Source organism: Micromys minutus, assembly GCF_963924665.1.
Source record: "Micromys minutus genome assembly, chromosome: 6".
NCBI classification, from domain to species: domain Eukaryota; kingdom Metazoa; phylum Chordata; class Mammalia; order Rodentia; family Muridae; genus Micromys; species Micromys minutus.
The window spans coordinates 25,510,865-25,530,091 of NC_137975.1; the positions used below are offsets into that span (position 1 = coordinate 25,510,865).

The 19,227-nt window shown below is 42.4% G+C and overlaps 1 protein-coding gene across 2 annotated transcripts; it reads right to left on the reverse strand.

Annotated features, from left to right (window-relative positions):
• Positions 1 to 2,394: 2,394 nt before the first annotated feature.
• On the reverse strand, positions 2,395 to 18,271 carry TMEM183A (transmembrane protein 183A). Of its 2 annotated transcripts, none has more exons than XM_080918361.1 (8): positions 18,100 to 18,271; positions 17,877 to 17,966; positions 16,772 to 16,939; positions 11,565 to 11,724; positions 10,643 to 10,823; positions 8,264 to 8,344; positions 5,813 to 5,968; positions 2,395 to 4,459 (listed from the first exon to the last, which is right to left on the reverse strand). In XM_080918361.1, the coding sequence occupies exons 1-8, from the start codon at positions 18,206 to 18,208 to the stop codon at positions 4,274 to 4,276; spliced, it is 1,131 nt and encodes a 376-aa protein (XP_080774487.1). In that variant the 5' UTR covers positions 18,209 to 18,271; the 3' UTR covers positions 2,395 to 4,273. The 2 variants fall into 2 exon arrangements, with proteins under 2 accessions (XP_080774487.1, XP_080774486.1); XM_080918360.1 differs by having other exon boundaries at positions 11,565 to 11,721; positions 18,100 to 18,270.
• Positions 18,272 to 19,227: the final 956 nt, after the last annotated feature.

Sequence of the window (19,227 nt, forward strand, 5' to 3'; positions counted from 1 at the left end):
TCGGGTACAATTCAGCTGCTCCATGGCCCTTACCTGCTTTTAGATGAGCAAGTATCTATCAGCATGGTGTCTGGCATGTAGTAGGTGCCCAATAAATGTTTACTCAATATTGAATAAAGTACTAAGAGCCAATTCCAACAACTCTGGAAAGGACTGCAGGGAGTCCCTGAAACCTGGCTCTGGGAGCAGCCTTCTATAGCTCACACCAGGAGGGACTCACCAGGCTAAGGACAGCCCCCTTAACCACTTGCTTTCCATGAACAAGTACTGAGGAGCTGCCTCAACTCTCCTCCTCTCCAACACATCTCTCCTCAAAGGTGACATCAGCACCTAGTGGCACTTAGTGCTAGATCCCTCCTCCTTCTCAAAGAAACCACCTACAACACATTTCCAAGTCCTCCAGGCCGACTTCCCTTCCTACCCACCATAAAACCTTCAGCACCCGTGCTGGGAAATACCCCTACTGTGTTCACTAATCACCTCCTCATTCCCACCCCAGTTCAGTAATCTCTATTACGAACATCTTTTCCTGTTGCGCCCACCCTCATCCCCACCCCCAACCAGGCCTTCGGCTGATCATTCCTTCCACCCCACTGCCCCAGCACTGCGGAGATGGGGGCATCTATGCTACAGCCTGACAGTTGAAGGAATGCAGAGCTGGCGATAGTAACCAAGGGCGTAAAGAGGCACGCGACAAGGATGAAGCCCCCCGGGAAGAACGAAGACTTCAGCCTCTTACAAGCGCTCGCCCAAAGGAGCACACTTGGCCCCCAAACCCAGAGGCGCTTTTGCTCTGACTCTCCTGGAGAGGATGTGGGGGCGCAGTCCACCCGGCTGCCCCCTCCCAGAGAGCAGAGGGAGCTGAGGGCGAACTCCACGCCCTCCCTGCAAAACGGGCATCGACCCCCATCCACATCCCCAAGGGCACAGAGCACAGCAAACGCGAGGGGCAACGAAACCCGCGCCCCACAGAGATACATCCAGACCACAAGAGACTGTTTCTCAAGGCGCACTAAGAGACTCTTCAAACTGTTCGGGGGAGCTGGAATTGGGGAAAGGGGTATCTTTCCCCGCGTAGTGGGCTGTGGGTGCTCACCTGGGTGGAATCGCCGAAGGCCCAGCGGCAGCAGGGCGCCGCCCCCGACCTCGGCAGTGCGAGGCGTCCTAGAGGCAAGCCCGCAAAGGTAGCTGCAGCCTCCACCGCCCAGTACTGTGGCCTCAAGGACCCACCCCCTTCCTCCGCGGATACCCCGGCCCCACCCCCCCAAGGGCGGGGCCTGGGCATCTCTCCCCCGAGGCCACGCCCCCCACGCCCGGGCGCTTCCCAGCCCTGGTTCACACGTGATGAGGGCGCTGCTTTGATGCTGTGCGCCATCTTGGTTGAGCCTGACAGGGCAGGGCAAGTTTTTTTTTTTTAGATCTGGTAGATGTTCTGGCCCCAGGACTTGGAATGCAGAGCACATCCTACCCGCTTCTACCCTCTTGAACTCACCTTTCCAAATGTAGCCTGTTCCCTAAATGGCCAGTCGTCAGTCGCCTTTCACAACTGTTCCCTCCCACATATTTTTAAGTGGAGAGACTGGAAACCCAGACACTCTTGTAGTATGTGCCTCAGTGAATTGTGACTTGCTTTTAGGCATGTGACTGTCCTAACGCTGTTACTACAAAATGAAGTGTTTGTCTGATACATACATCCTATGAAAACATGTTCAAATGCCAACATTCTGACAAATTTTAGCTAAACCGATTTTGCTGAATTGCTCCCTTTCCCTGCCCCCGTGGCTATTAATGTATCTTTTCCATCTGGTTTGTGAAATTTCATTTCAGTGCCTACTCAAATCCTTCACAGATACCCCATAAGCACTGTTATGAGTGTGAAGAGCTTCCCCCCCCCTCCTTTTTCAGGCTTTCCAAGGCTGAGGTCCATTAACACAGCCTTTCATTCACTCCCAATATATTCAAATTTCATCTTTAGAGAAAGGCAAGGAAATTATTTCTGATGGGGGTTCAGAGAAGGTAAATCTGTATTATTTGTCTGACACTCTGAACAAGAACATATACATCAAGAAGTGAACAACATTAGTCAGTTTTTAAACCGAGAGCCCACCAAGTTTCAGTCATTCTCTAGGTGGTCTGCTGTTTACAGAAAGGCCATCCTTGACACCCTCCATACCCTTTCATCAACAAAATGAGTAATGCCAGAAAAGGCAACAGCCAGCGCTGAGGAAGACTGAAGCCATGGGAACCATGAAGAACCACTTTACCAAGTGTTGGCAATGTGTTAAGAACACAGCAGAGGCAGTTAACTTCAAAGGGAGAATATAGTATCTGTCAACATACCATGGAGTTTGGCACAAAAACTCAGAAGTTGAGCCAGAAAACAATTAAGCCACATTTATTTCACCCACTTAAGGTAAACCTAAATGGGAGGCACACAATCCACAAGGATCCCCTGCTCCATGGCATCTTTTGTTCGGGGAAGTCCAGACTCTGTGCTTCTTTTCTTCTGCTTCAGAGGCAACTTTTGATTGCAGAGCTCTGTGAAGGGTTATTGTCCTTAGGTTTTGTTTGTTAACTAAGTACCCAAATTCTGGTGGTTAATGTTTATTGACTTTCTGTTCAACCAGTGACAGTACTCCCCTCAGTGTGGGATAAGGCTAGCTGTCAGCAGCAGTATTAAACAGATGCTTAAGAGTGTTCTCTAAATAGCACGGGGTGGGAAAAGTGATAAAAAAAACTAACATACTAATTTAGCAATTTAGCTCACAATAGTATCCACCCCCCCCCAAATATTTTTATGTTTAAAGAATATTTTGTTTTTGTCCTGTCTGGTGACTCACACCTATAATCCCAACACTCCAGGCAGCTAAAGTAAGAGGATTAAGTTCAAGGCCAGCCTGGGCTACATAGCAAGACCCTGTCTCAAAAGGACTAGTCTTGTGGGGCAGGGAGGCTGGACTGCAGCACTGGAGGATGAACTCAGGACCTTGAGTATGAGAGGACTGTCGTAATGTGCATGGCCTGCCACAGCCAGGTGGGAAAGGAAGCAGTAGACTTTGTTCTTAGCAAAACAAACAAAAACCCACCCACATGCTTTTCTCAGAGCATGCCTGTGACAGTAAGAACTTTGACCAAGGAGGGTATCAACATTTCTGTAAGAACCGAAGACCAGGATCCTAAATGTACACAGGATTTAAAAAGGAAAAACAAAGGTATCAAAGGACTGGACAGGGCAGAGAAAAGCCACTAATTGCTTCTAGTTAAAGGCTGCTTTCAACATGCAATGTATTTTTTGAAAATGAATTTTAGCATAATAAAACCTAACAATTTAACAAGTTCTTCCTAAACTCTGTTCTACCTTTCAGTTAATGCATGTCTGTCCGAAAGAGTCATAAAGCTCATGGTTTTAATTTTTAATCACACTTTGCTTACTCCTTTTTACCACTATGTACCACAAGAAAAATGAGACTGGCCTTTCAAGTTGTGGTGTAGCAAAAAAGACATGGATGAGAATCCTGGCTCTGCACAGACCAGTAGTTCTGGCACTGGGTAAGCCAATGATTCAGTTTCTCAACCATAAAATCGGAAGGGTTTCAACTACCTTGCAAGACACAAGGATTAGAGACAATCTAGAAAGTTCTTAGAACAGTACCAGGGACACATAATTATTATCATCACTATCAAGTCTCATGCAATAAAACAAAAACCCAAAATACAAAATCATCAAAGCAATCAATATTCATGTAATAAATATCCAAAAAGCGTATTTTTAAAAAGATGCACAAGTCAATCTTATAAGATTCTGACAACCCTGTCACCTGCTTTATTTCTGGAGAAGGGTAAAGGGGAAAAAAAATATTCACTTGAATTTGAGGAGCAGCAACATTGGAGCAACCATTTTAAACCTCTGGGTTCCTTTAAACCATAAGGGAAAATGTCCTTCCTTCAGGAGTAAGAGTTTAACTTTCCCCTAACACAAGATCATCCATTTGCCAAGATAAAATATTGAAGAACAAACTCAACAGCACCAATTGAGGTTTAACACAGAAAATGAGGCCAGGTTTCTCCTTTCAAATATGCAAATTTTACATTAAAATGTTTATAAATCATAGCTGGTTTGATTCAACCTTTCCACCTCCTGTAATAGGAGCCCCAGGAACCCAAACAGCCTGTGCATCACTAATCAGTTACACAATCCTGCTGCCCCTTCCAAATAGAATCTGATTACTAATGGACTAGACTGGAAGCTATCCCGAGGGACAGGAAGCAGGAATTATGCTCTCAGGGAGAACGGATACTGCGGATGCCACCAGTCAAAGAGCCGAACACTGTGCACCGGGTCCAGGACGACTTGCACACCCTGCTCACTGCGCAGATTCTGACCACCACGGACGGGAGAATCTTGGAACACCAGTCTCACTCGATGATGCCGCATGTCTGTACTCACATTAATAGTAAACTAGGAAAGAAAGGCACATTGAACATTTAAATCTAAATATTTAGTATTTAATTGAACCTTGGTTTCTTTGGGCTTTCCAAATAAGCTACACATAATATACCTTTGTTCAGTCTCAAGATTTGTCTCTTAAGTTATAGCACCAACACATTTATAAAGGCACATATATAAAACACATATATAAAAGTCCAGGGTGATATTTGTTAAGATTTTCTCTGCTTTGTGTATCTAAGATATTAAAGGGTCATACAGATAAATAATTTAGGATATATGTACACACACTATAACAAAAACTATCTAATTGTTACATGTATAGGATAAAGATGGATTCTGATAACATACTGATGAACAAGTGAGGCAAGAGCCTGGTCCCATTTTTGTATAAAAAACCTCCAAGTATTTATATGGATGTTTCTACAGAATTAGTATGGCATATATGGAATATGAGTCACAGTGAGGTCATTAAAGCAGCTAACCTCATGATAAAAATAGAATCATGACACATTTTAACTATAGGAAATTATCTACAAGAAGATATATATTTGAACCTATTAACAGACATGTTTTAGAAACAGTCCCCAGAAAGTTAACTATAGCTACAGGACAGTGGCAGTCTATGTTACCTCTACTTTGTGAATAAATGTATGAGTTATTTAAATTCTTCATGATATACACATTATCTGTCATTAAAAATTAAGCTTTTTCATCATAGAGAAGAATTCCAAACATCTCTAAACATGAGCCTAAAACACTGAGAAGACAAATGACAAATACCAAACTTTCTAGCGGCCTATCCAACTAAGTATTTTCAACCATAGAAAGAATAAGCTATAAGACACATGTCCGATGCACTCACCTACTTATTTGCCAAGGACAGAGCTAGTTATCTACTTTAATATTCCATTATGGCAGCATATGAATGCCCAAGGTCCTGAGAGTGCTCATGTGTATGTTTATCAATGTCCCCTTCAGTACATACAGGAAGATACAAAAGCCTTCCTTTTCTTAGAGGAAACAGACAAAATATTCTCAGATATAATTAGCTTCTCTCCATTATCTGTCTTTCTAATATGCAAATCTAACTTCAGACTTCTCTGTTTTGTTTTTATCTTACCTGGAGAGATGTTTAGGGTTTTTATTATTTTATTATTATCACTATTTTGTGGGTTCCATTTTGGTTTTGGTGTATGTGCAGTTAGTCACTTGATGGGGAGAAGGGATACACATGTGTTATTCTGGTTTTAATCTTAACCTTTATTATTCTTCAGAGATTTCTTCCCAGTGGTAAAATCTGCAAATCCTTGTTTAAACCATAGATACAGTGAGACTCTACAAACGAGCTGACTCCTCACTTACCAAGGTAAATATCATTCCCATGACAATAGGAATAAAGATGAAGTTGAGGGTGGTGACCTGGAGCAGGCAACAGTCCTGGTCAGGGTTGGTATGAACATCTTGATATTGAATGGGAGGTTGCAACCGTTCCACACACTTGCTCTTTAATCTAGGGGACTAAGCAGAGCTAAGCATTAATCTAGTGGCCTAGAGAAAGTATGTATGCTCTTTAAGATGCTGTGAAGAAAATCCAACAGATAAACTAAATGAATGAGATAAAATTTTCTGTCATCTCCTCTTTGTATACACACTGGTTTCCATGCAGAAATCAAAGACTCTACCAGTTAAAATATCAGAGTGTTTGGATTAGCAAATAGAACAGTAGGTTTATTTCTTGTTAGACAGAATTTCCACTATCTGACAAGAAATGGCTCTATCAGCCATTCTCCAATGTCCACGTAGCAGACTTCAGAGTATTTGCTGCAGAAGAGGGCTGATGCAGAAGTAACTCCCAAATTCCAAAAGCTGTAAGACATGATGCGTGAGTCTCAAGACTAAAGGATTCTCAGCAATTTCCTACGGGAATTCCAGTCTTCTGTCCCTTTTCTCCAGTGCTAGGGCTCATCCTCAGTGGAGAAAGGTATCTAGTTGATATCACAGACTGAGAATTTCTTACGAAGACATGAAAGCCAAATTTCTTCACCAGAACCATGTTTTAAAATAAACAGGAAAATATGATGCAGGACTCTCAGCTACTTCTCCAACAGTGTGTCAGCCTGCATGTCACCATGCTTCCCACCATGATGCTAATGGGTAAATCTCTGAAACTATAAGCAAGATCCAATTAAATAATTTCTTCTATAAAAATTGCTGATGTTGGGCTGGAGAGATGGTTCAGTGGTTAAGAGCACTGTGCTCTCCCAGAGGTCCTGAGTTCAATTCCCAACAACCACATGGTGGCTCACCACCATCTGTAATGAGATCCAATACCCTCTTCTGATGTGTCTGAAAACAGGTACAGTGTACTCATATACATAACGTAAATAAGTATTTTTTAAAAATTGCTAATGTCATTTTGTCTCTTCACAGCAACAGACACTGACTAACATACCACAAATATTGAATTTTTCTCAGCTGCCCATGAAATGTGTGTGGGGTGGAGGTGTGGTGTGTGCACATCCATGTGGAAGCTGGAGGTCAATGCCAAGTATCTTCCTCTCTCTTTCTCCACTTTATTTTTCAACAGTCAGTTTCTTCCTGAACCTGGAGCTATCCAACTGTTTTAACTGGGTGGCCAGTGAGCTCCAGGATTCTGCCCATTTCCACTTGCTAGCACTGGCATTACAGAAGTGTACCAACACATCAGTTTTTACATGGATCTGAGCAACCAAATACATATCCTCATCACACACACACACACACACACACACACACACACACACACACATACACACACTTTTTATAGCTCTGTTGTCTGGTAATCTTAGTTTACCTTGGACAACAACCTGAAGATGCTATTTTTTTTTTCTCCAATATAGAACAGTTCCCTCCAAAAGTAAAGTTTAATCTAATGTAATATAAGAGAGGAACCTTTAGAAGGTGAAGGTGATAAGAACTCTTTCATGAATGGGAGGAAGGCTCTTATTACAATAAGGCTTCAAAATGGGTTCAGCTCCTCTCAGCCTTCCACCACAGCTACGTGAGAATACATAGGGTACAATAAGATACCATTGAAAATGGGAACCAGGGTCTCATGAGACACAGAACCTGTTTGGATCTCCTAGCCTCCAGAATGATGAGGAAATTAATTTCTGTTCTTTATAAATAACCCAATCTCTGACACTTTGTTATGGCAGCACAAAGGGATTAAGACATGGTGAAATTGATTAAATAAGGTATCTGAAGGATGTGGAGATGGCTCAGCAGTTAAAAGCCCTTGCTGCTCTTGCACAAGACGCAGGTTTGATTCCCAGCACCTACATGGAAGCTAACAACTATCCACACTTCAATTCCAGGGAATTTGACACCTCTGGCCAACACAAGTACCAGGCATACATAGTGCACATGCATAGATGCAGACAAAACACTCAATAGACAACCAGATACATAAGTGTAGGTCTTTAATCCAAGGACTTGAGGATCTCTATTAGGTTGAGGCCAGCCTGGTCTGTGTGGCAAGTTTCAGGACAGCCAGGGATATGTAGATACACAGAAGACTGTCTCAAAAAAATAAAAACTTCATACAAAACAAAAAGAACTCTTAATTTTAAGGTGGGTATGGGTGTGAGTGGTGATTTTTACATAAGTATGATACCTAAAAGGTCAGAAGAAGGCATTATTAAATGTCCAAAACTTGGTCCTCTGACTAATGCAGTATTCTCTTTTATCCTCTGAACCATCCAACCACCTAAATAAACAAACCTTTAAAAATAAAATTTATAAAAATATAAAGACAAAAAGGAGGACACATGCCTGTTTTTTGAACTTGAAGTTGAACTCCCACATTGGTTCTTGTCTGTTCCCAACAATCTTTCTGCACCAGAATAGTAAGCACTGTAAGAAAGAGAAAGTAAACTAAGGGAGTGACATTGACAAGTATTCATAAAGTAACAAAAAAATTACCAAAAACATCTCAGAGCTCTAAAGCCAACTACAGTCCTGATGCGGAGGATTTCCTCTGGCACACACAGACCCCCAACTCGACACTGGTGCGACATGAGGACAGTCAGGGCTACTCGGGAAGGAGAAGAGGGACCAATACAAGTCAACCTCAGCTTATTAAGATCGACCCTATGTTCTCATCTTTAAAGACAGAAACACATATCCACAGTGTGGGGCATTTTCTCTGATTCAGCAGCTACTGCTCTACATTAAAATATAAAGGCAGCCAAGTGGCCACAGGACAAGATGGTGACAAGGCCACAAAGCAGGAGAGGAGGGCTTGCCCAGTAACAGGAACAAGCTACTCAGGACCTTCTGGGAACAGACAGCTACTATGGAAACCAATGCGCTAAGCTGAATTCAGTCTAAAGCAAGCCCCTCAATGAGGTCAGGCTATAGCTAGGGTTAAGCACAAGAAGTGAAGTACCTCCCAGGGGACAAGGGGTGGGTCGTCCGCCGTGCCAGCTGTCCTGCCTTCAGACATGCCCTGTACGTCCTGCTGCTCCATCAAAAATAATGGGCTTGGCTTTTAGGGGAAAACACTTCTGCTGCCATCACAACGGCTCCAGTGTCCCACACAAGCTATGCTACTGAAAAGAGAGAGAGGGGATCAAATACGAAAAGCTGGAGTCCAGGAAATGGGAAACCTCCTTTATTGAGTGCCATGCGATTACAGGCATCTGCTTGTGAGTGGTGAGGCCATGCACCAGGCATCTGCCATTACAAGACCCGTCTCCTCTGCAGAGGATCTCTAACAACACAAAAAGAGGCTTCCAGGTAGCCTGTGCTTACTTTTTTTCAATCTACGTTGGCTTCCTAATCTATTTTTACAAGACATAGTAATGAGAATATAAAGATATGGGTATTTTAGACTTTAGGCAGTAGCCCTTGCAGTGTGCACTGGAGCCGCTAAGATGTGTCAAGCATGAGGAGTTTGCCCAGTCAATGCTGTCCTGCTCCATTACCTGGCATGGTTAACTGTGTAATGATTACACCCTCCTTGTAGTTAATCGGCTAGTATTAAATGCTTCTAGGGAGGAAGACACTGTAAATGTGAGATGGGACACTGTCCACTCACATTACAAGCAGAAGCAGCTTCAGGGGGAAACTCTACTCATGTAACACACTACTCCTGCCCTAAATCCATCAACTAGCATTATAAACAGTTTGATGACCTACATTTGCATGTGTTGGAAGGGGGAAATCTTGATAACTTTCAAACAACAGTACCTTTTAGTTCCTGGAACTACTATATAACCTTAGAGCTCAACTAGGAGAGAAGATCACATAACGTACGTCTACGAGCATGAAGGCAAACAAAGCACAAGAGAACAGAAAGTGCTACAGAGTGAATTAGAGTGTGTAGATAGAAGTGGAAAATTACCTACAAATTCAAAGTAAGAATTTACACAGTATCAGGTAAGATAAGAGCCAAGACATCAACTTGCCTAAGTAATTATAATGACTATATTCATCTAGCTTGGTAAAAGTGATTTCACCAGGGAGGAGAAAATGGGCCAAGGACTAATAGACCTACTTATTATTCAGAATACCAGAAACTTGAATACAGTGTATGAATATAAACTATGCAGAGAATCCTAAGATAAAGGGAGCCTAAAGCATAGGAAGATTTTGGAATCCTAAGATCTATGAATTGGAGTACCTTACAGTCTCTGAGACAAATTACCAGAGCCTGGCACAGGGGCTCAGCAAATAAAGATGTCTATAGCAGAATCCTTAAAGAAAGTCAAGAAAGAAGTACAATCTCAGATGACAAGGTTACATTAGAAACAGAAAATCAGTTGAGTTCCTTATGTTATTTGTGTCATGACTAAGCATTTTGTGAAAATTGTATTATACACCTACCATTCAAATATTTTTCCTAGTCCAAACTATCAAAACCATTCTATCTACAGCGGTCAAATGTACAGTGAATAAAAATAAATTAACACAGAGGCTTAAGAAATACACTAAAAGCATAAGAAAGCTTTAAGGAAGGATAGCATAAACCAGTCCAGCACTGCAGGATGTGTCAGAGAAATGAAACATCTAAACCCTACAAGTTTACATTAGCCCCCTAATGGATTGGGACCCACAGCCCTCCCCATCAAAAAGCTACAAACAAGACTCAGGAACAGGCCCACCATTCAAGAATCCATTAGCCAAGACCCAACAGCAAGCTTCCCTTACCTTGGAATTCTTCAGTGTGCTGGGGGTACTTTCTGGAATGGCTGGATTCTTGGAGATTCGAGCAGCAAATGGTTCATACATATGATACAGAGATCGGATCACACATGCCCGGAGACAGCGCAGCTTCTCCATGGACTCTGGTCGCAGCCGCAAAGGTAGAGAAGCATCCAGCGTGTAGTGCCTGAAACATGACACATGACTCCTACCAATATGTGACCTGTCTGCCTGCTCTTTCTTATCCAGTCTCCCTGGGTTCCAAATTCCCATGTGAGCTCTACTCCACTATTCCACTGGTGGATACCAGCTTGCCCAGTTCTCAAAAATAAAATCACCATCTCCTTACAGTATCCATGACTTTCCCTCTTCATTTTGGTAACCCTGTAGTTTTTCAATTTAAATTTGCACTATTTCAGATTCTACAGAATTACAAGTCTCTGAATTGGAATATATCATGTAATATATGCTCTTGATACTCAAAAAGAATCTGTCAAGAACAGCCACTAGGTTTCCTTGTCAGACATGTCAACAAATTCTCTATCCATCCCTACCATATCCCTACAGTTCATAAAGTTCACTAGATCTCTGTACCCCACATGAAAATCTAGCACTTTTACTGACCACATAGTAAGATATGCCTCTACAAGAAGAGTCTGAGTTCTTTTTGGGACCAGAAGTAATACCATTTGCAAAAATAAAAAAAGAAACTAGAAGTGATAGGGTGGCAGCCATAGGAAGACAATCACCTGCATGAATCAGTAACATAAGATTTAAGAGAGACGTCAACAAGTCCAAAGCTAGGATTATGCCAAGGCATGGAAGAGAGAAAAAGTGGAAAGAGCCCATCATCTAGAGCAGAGCTCCAAATCACAAACACCAACAAAATCAGCTATAGAGAAAACACTGGCACACTCAGAGGTCGCACCTTCGGTACAACCTGGTCCAAAAGGCAGCAGTGCAAGTGACAGTCCAAGCATTCTTACAAATGAGGGAAAAATTCACAATGTCCTCAGGACGAATATAGGAAGCCAGCAGCAGCCAGATATCCATAGGATACTCTTCTCCTCCAGCCCCGTCCAGGTCTACTGAAACAAGAAAGAGAATAAAAGTATGTTCTACTTACTACACCTAAAGGTATTCATTCCAATTCTCTCCTAGCTTGTACATTTAAGAAAAGGGGCTTTTGTTGTTTGGCTTGGTTTTTGTTTGGTTGTTTTTTTTTAAAAACAGTGTTTCTCTGTGTAGTCCTGGCTGTCCTAGAACTCACTCTGCAGACCAGGCTGGCCTCAAAACCTGCCTCTGCCTCCCTAGTGCTGGGATTAAAGATGTGTGCCACCATGCCCAGACAAGAAAAGGGTTTTTAACAGGACCAAGAAAGCCCCTCAAGCTGACGGTTTCCTGGAAATTTCAGCTGCTAAAATTTTTTTGTCTTTCCGTTGCCCAAGTGAAGAATTAATGTCCTTTAGGCCTTTGTTGTGTGTACATGCATGTCTGCTTCTATTTTCTTCTTATATTTTCACAGGTACATGTGTGTGTAGAGCCCATGGGTCAATATCCAACATGTTCTTCAATCATTTTTCTACCTCACAATTTGAGACAAGGTCTCTCACTGTACTTGGAGCTCACCAGCCAGCTAAAGAGGGTAGCCAGTGAGTTCCAGAGATCCTATCCTTGCCTCAGCACTGCCAGGATTATAGACCCACACACCTGAACTTGTCTTTTTACATGACCTCCTCTCTAGCTCCTCCCCATTCATGTTCTTAATTTTAAAAAGTGTGTGTGTGTGTGTGTGTGTGTGTGTGTGTGTGTGTATGGGGAATACATGTGTGTAAGGGAATCCATGGAGACCACAATGGATGTCAAGTTCCTTGAGGCTGGAGTTTCAGGCATTTTTGTCAGTTGCCTGATGTGGGTGCTAATATCATACTGGTCCCTTGAAAGAACAGTGTCCTGGTTGGTTTGGAGGTTTTATTTTGTTTTGTTCAGCTTGACACAAGGTAGAGAGAGTTATCTAGTAAGAGAGAATCCCAGTTGACTACTGGGGATCTAAATTCATACCTTCAAGATTTTGTAGTAAGTGCTTTACCAATTAAGCCCACCTATCTAAGACCTTTAAAAAAATATTATGTGTATTAAGTTTTCAAAGTTCCTTTGTGTATATTTTAACAATCAACAATAATTCTTCAATAAAGAAAACTATTATTAAACCTGTTGTTGTAATAAGAAAACAGATACTGCAGCTGAAGAGATGGCTCAAAAATTAACAACATTTACTGTTTGTCTGAGTTAGGGTGTCTATTGTGTGTTAAACACCATGAGCAGAGCAATGAAGAGAAAAGGGTTTGCTTCTTCTTACAAGTCTCAGGCCAGAGTTCGTCACAGAAGGAAGTCAGGGCAGGAGGGGAAGCAGAAGCCATGAAAAAGTGCTGCTTACTGGTTTGCTCTTCATCTTCATGGCTTGCTCAGTCCGACTTTTTTTTATTATTACATTTTAATTATTTAGGGCACAGGTGTCATAGCATGTGCATGGAGGCCAGAAACAGCTTGTGGGCATCACTTATCTCCTCCCTGATGTGGGTCTTGGGATTGAACATCATTGGCATGGGGGTAAGTATTACCAGCTGAGCCATCTCATCAGCCAGACCATCTGATAAGGTGGTACCACTCACAGTGGGCTGGGCTCTCCCATACAAATCATCAACAAAGAAAACACAGCACAGACCTGCCCGCAGAACAATCTGGTAGGAGGATTTTCTCAACTGGGATTCTCTCTGGCTAGGTAACTACCTTGTATCTAGCTAAACAAAAAACAAAACAAACAAACAAAAAACCCCAGGACACTACTCACATGTGACACACAGACACACACGTAGGCAAAACACCCACAAACATAAAATAAAAATAAATCTCAAAACACATCTTTCTTAGTTCTTTAAAAAATGAAGGTATATAAAAAGAACATAAACTAAATAACCTTAACAACAGAAAAGGCAAAGTACAGCATATACTCACTATCTACACTCTACACGTTCTTTTTGTTTGTTTTAAAGCAGAGTCTCAGGTAGCCCAGGCTTGCCTCCAACTTGATATTTAACCAAAGTACACCTTGAACATCTTATCTTCCTGTCTCTACCTACTAAATCCTGGGGTTATAGGCATATTGCCAGTCAGTCCCTACTTGATAATATATACTTACTGTCTCCTCTTCCTGCTTCAGACCTAATTACTGTTTATTCTCTTGATCCTCAAGGTTCACTATATATCTAATATATTATATCTAACATATATATACATATATAATCATATATATATATATAAAACTATGTGATTTGAATAACAACACATACACCAGAAAGATGCCTTCATCTTAAATAATCATTCATCACCAAGACAGGATCTCACATTGTATCCCTGGTTATCTCAGAACTTACTATGTAGACCATGCTGGCCTTAAACTGCCTACCTTTGTCTACCAAGTACTAGGATTCAAGTCATGCACCATCACATCTGGCTCATTAATAACTTTTACAAAGCTAAATACTGCTAAAAAATGTATGTCTCAGAAATAGGAGATGGCTCAACACTAAAGAACTTGCAAAAAGGCAGGCATGTATATCTTTGCACCCCTTGCATGGCTGGCTCCCAAGGACAAAAGAGAGCACTGGATCCTCTAGAAGTAAAGTTAGAGATGATTGTGAGCCTTCATGTGGGTAATGGGTATATATGAATCTTTCTAAAGATCAGCCAGTGAGTGCTCTTAACCACAGAAACATCTCTGAAGTATTCCAGGTTTGTCGTTGTTTTTAGCTTTCTAGACAGGGTCTAATGTAACCCAGGTTGGCCTCCAACATGTAGCTAACCTTGGCCTTGGACTCCTGATCCTCCTCCACATCCTGAGATTACTTGCTGGCTAACAGTAGTCTTTTTGAAGACTATTTCTCATTTGAGGATACCTACTAAAACATTTGTAGAGATGATGATATCCAGGAATTGTTCATAATTCCTAGAGAAGTAAAGCTTGAAACGTAAAGAGCAATGAGTTTATAGCTATTGCATAGTGTTATAAAAGCGTCATTAGAAACTAAAGGATGAGGAAATCAGATGGCTTTGCAGGTAACAGTGCCTGCAGCCAAACCTATCGGAGTTTAATCCCTGGGACACTCTCTTATTGGAAGGAAATAACTGAGTATCACAAACTGTCCTCTGATCTCCACCTGTACACCCTGGTATGCACATTATTGTTACTCTACCCCTATACACACATGCAAAATAAATAGATAAATAAATAAAGCCATTTTAAAATTATTTTTAAGAGAAAGTAATCAGAGTAAAATAGAGGTACCTAACAGAGATAAAGTAAAGCAGGAAAATGAAAGAGAAATGATGTTCCAGAGTGTGTATCTCACGAATCACTTGTCTAGTGAGTGACTGTATCCTGACCATCTAAAGGGAGTCTCACAATGCAATATTTTAATTTAAAATGAAGAAACAAAGAAAAAAACAGACATAGTGGCATACTCCTTTAATCTCAGCATTCAGGAAGCAGAGGCAGGTGGATCCCTGAGTTCAAGGACAGCATGGTCAGTTCCAGGACACCCTGAAGGCTACACAGAGAAACCATGTCTTAGGGGGGAAAATGATCATGTGCTATTTTTAGAAAAATCAAATGATATAACCACTTCAATTACCACACAATCCAGAAATTGCTTACTAGAAATGAAAGCATTTACCCACACAAAATTTATCCCTGAAATTGCTATATAATGCAAAGTAACCAAACAAAAGGCAGTAAAAATGAACTTTTGGTACATATTCCATATGGATGAACCTTAAATCCTTTTAAGCCACATAAAAAAATATTAAACCTGAAAGAGTATGTTAGCACTGCATTTGTATGGAATGTCAGAGCAGGCATATCTGCAGAGAATGAAATTAGGGCAGGTCAGGGATGCTGTCAATCAGAAAGAAGCAGTGACGCTAATGGCTTGGGAATTCTTTTTGGAGTAATGGAAATTTTCTATTCTTAGTTCACGATGACAGCAGAACACCTGGGAAAATAGTAAAACCACTCAATTATATACTTTAAAATCGTCTTGCCAGGCAGGTGTCACAGACCTTTAGTCCTAGCACAGTAGAGACAGAGGCATGGGGATCTCTCTAAGCTGAAGAACAGCTTACCCTACAAAGTAAAACCCCCATTTCAAAAAATAAGGGGAAAAAAAAAAGCTATCTTGAGGCCCAGCATTTGGTGGCCCCTGACTTTAATTCTAGCACCTGGGAGGCAAAGGCAGGTATATAACTGTGGATTTGAGGACTACAAAGCAGACTGGTCTACAAAGCAGTTCCAAGATAGCCAGGGTTGTTACATGGAGAAACACTGTCGAAAAGAAAAGAAACAAAGAAAAGAAAAAGGTCTTGAAAAGCCAAGATAGTTGTTTAGCAGCTGCCCTTGTAAAAGTCCTAGGTGTGAGTCCCAGAAGCCACATCAGAGTTCACAACCATCCATCCAACCATCCATCCAACAATCCAATTCACAACTCCAATTCCAATTTAATGCCCTCTCTGATCTCTAAGGTTGCCAGGCACTTAAGTGATGCACACACATGCATATGTAGACAAACACTCATATTCAGTACCTAAAAAAAAGTAAACAAAAAAATTTAAAACATAAGTCGGCAGTTTTCTGGAAAATGTGTACACACACATGTGTATGTGTATATGTATATATGTATACATCCCTAATAGAATTAAGAAAGAATAAAGCATAAGGAATGTTGCTATTAATCTTTGGATCCTGAAAAAGGTTTTGGACTAGGCTGAAGAGACGGCTCAGCAGTTAAGAGCACTGACTGCTCTTCCAGAGGTCCTGAGTCCAAGTCCCAGCAACCACATGGTGGCTCACAACCATCTGTAATGGATTCTGATGCCCTCTTCTGGTGTGTCTGAAGTGACAGTGGATTCACATACATAAGATAAATACATCTTTTAAAAAAAAAAAAAAAAAAAGGTTATCACTGACAATAACTGGTATAATAGCAAAATCACCTCTTAGATCTCCCCTTTACACTGAAGAGCAACAGCATCAAACAATCATCACAGACAGAGCTCAATCCTGAGGAAAGCTGCCTGTACCTTTGTGTCGCTTGCTTTTCTTTTTTCTGGAGACGGATCTTTCCTGAGTGCTTTCCTCCTGGGCGTCCATCTCATCACTGCTGTCCATGATGTCACACGGCTCACCCACCCCGGAAAGAGCCTCCTCCGCAGGAACCTGGGAGGCTTCCAAGCCGCAAAGAGATTTTACTAGGAGAAAACAAGGAATGAAATGGATTTGGTGCCATCCAAACATACCCAAAAGGGCCCAAGTATCAGAAACAATTGTGGAGAGAGGCAATCTTGAAGGAAACAAATGCCTTTATAATAAAAGTGCAAACAAAACTGTAGCATTTTAATAACCAAAAAAATCTATCTCTAATGTAACAGAAGCTGATTCTAAGTGCTGACTTCAGTCTTGGGTTTGGGTGTTGACAATGCACCCACTGTGAACCCCGCAGGACAATAAAAGTAGAGAGGTTAAGTGTACTGTCATGCACCTAGACTCTGAGGAGCAATGACCTGAGAGAATAAATTGGGATCCAATTTAACCCTGTCCTGCACTGGAGACGTGACATAAACCATAAATCTAAAAGAACTGCAAAAACCTTGAAAGCAAGACAAACATGGCAAAAAGAAAACAATATGCCAAAGTGATGGATGTCAACTGTGTGGTAAAATATGCATAAATTTAAAAAAAGGACTGATATCAAGGAGTGACAGTGGAAATTAGTGAGTACTTTATTAGTGGAAGTTGTGTGAGATTTTGCTTTTGGTTTGGTTTGGTTTGGTTGTTCCTTTGAGACAGGATCTCACAATGAAAACTGCTATGTAAATCAGGTAGCCTTGAACTCACAGAGATTCACCGGGTCTCTGCTTCCCCAAAGCTGAGATTAAAGGAATGCCCACCCCACAGTTAATTTTAATTCAAAGAGGAAAAAAATTTTCGGCTCTGGAACCTGCTGATCCTGGCTACACACACCCATCCCATCCGAGATAGGAGAAAGTAAACAGTGGGAAGAGCAAACACGTTCACGGCCAGATGCCCAAAGGGCAGCAGGAAAAACACCCGGACATAATTCCAGGAAAATACAACACCTAATGCAGTCTTAAAAGCTTGGACCTAAAAAGATCCACGAAAGCCTACCTTCCTGCTGAACAGCGTTGGCCACGGCTTTCTTGACCCGTCCAGACCTCACCACCGCCGGATCCGAATTGGCATAGTCAGCCACCGTCACTGAAACAGAGCAAAGCACCAAGGCCTCCTCAGCCTCGGGCCAAAGTCTCCGCGGCCGCTCCCTGGGGACTCTCGAAGCGCCGGCCCCGGCTGCCCAGCCCCCCGCCGCCGCCCCGCCCCGCCCCTCGCCCACCTCGGCCCGAGCAGGCATCGTGGGCCCGGAACTTGAGCCGCTTTCCTCTCTTGGGCATGGTGACGGTGTCCGGACGATGCCCGCCTAGCTGGCCGGGGCCCCGGGCCATGTCTCGGCCCCGAGAGCCGGCTCCCGGAGCCCCGGGGTACCTCCACCCGGCTCCGCGGCCATCCCGCACCGAGACCGCGGCTATCGCGAGGACTCAGGCGAGGGCTCTAGGTCCCGTTGGTTGCCGACGCCTCTCTCGGGGAGCCAATCGCCTCCGGGGTCCGGTGATGTCATCAGCCGGCGCCCTTAGCTGGAGCGGAGGCCAGGTTTCTAAAGGGTAGCGGGCTGTTGGACCCGGTGTGCGTTCTCATCCTCTCTGGGGAGTTTGGTGTGTCAGATCCAGTCCTCCTACCGCGCTCATAAGAACTAACAGTTTACATCCTGGTCCACTTCAACATCTAGATTGCATTACCTTGTTACCGTCATTCTCTCTTTCCCACTTACGCCAAGTTACCTTCAGGTAAATAGCAAAGTGGTCGCTTTAATTTTGCTTACAAAGGCCTTGAAGTTCTCCCTCCAGGCCTGAGGCAGCTAACGCCTGTAATCCCAGAACGAAAGAGATGGTAGAGGGAGGGTCAGAAGGTGAAGGTCATCCCCGGCTCGTAGCCAACTGGGCTACAAGAGATGCTGCCTGAAAAATAAATAAATAAATGTCTGAATTCTCAAAATAGAAGAGATTCTTAAAAGGGTTTTCCATCACTATCATTCTAGGATAGATGAGAAAATATTATATTCCCTTTGTATTTAAAGAGAAGTCCCGAGTTGTGTCTTTTTTTCTTCTAGTTTCCTTTCAGCTCCCAAAGTGTTAACAGTCCCTGGTTTATGAAACAATCCATTGACCCAAGCATCCCAACTGGCTAGATCTATTCAGAGTGCCCTCTAAGACACCTCGAAGGGGTCTCCGTTTTATTCTAACTAGTGCTGTGCACAGAAGTTCATTAAAAGCAAACCACATAACTTTTTATTAGAATTACGAAACAGTCTACCTCCAGGGATCATGGAGTAAGGCTTGGATCGCTTGGGAATGGTAACTGAAACAACCTAATTGGTTATAATCATACCCTAATTTATCTAGAATTA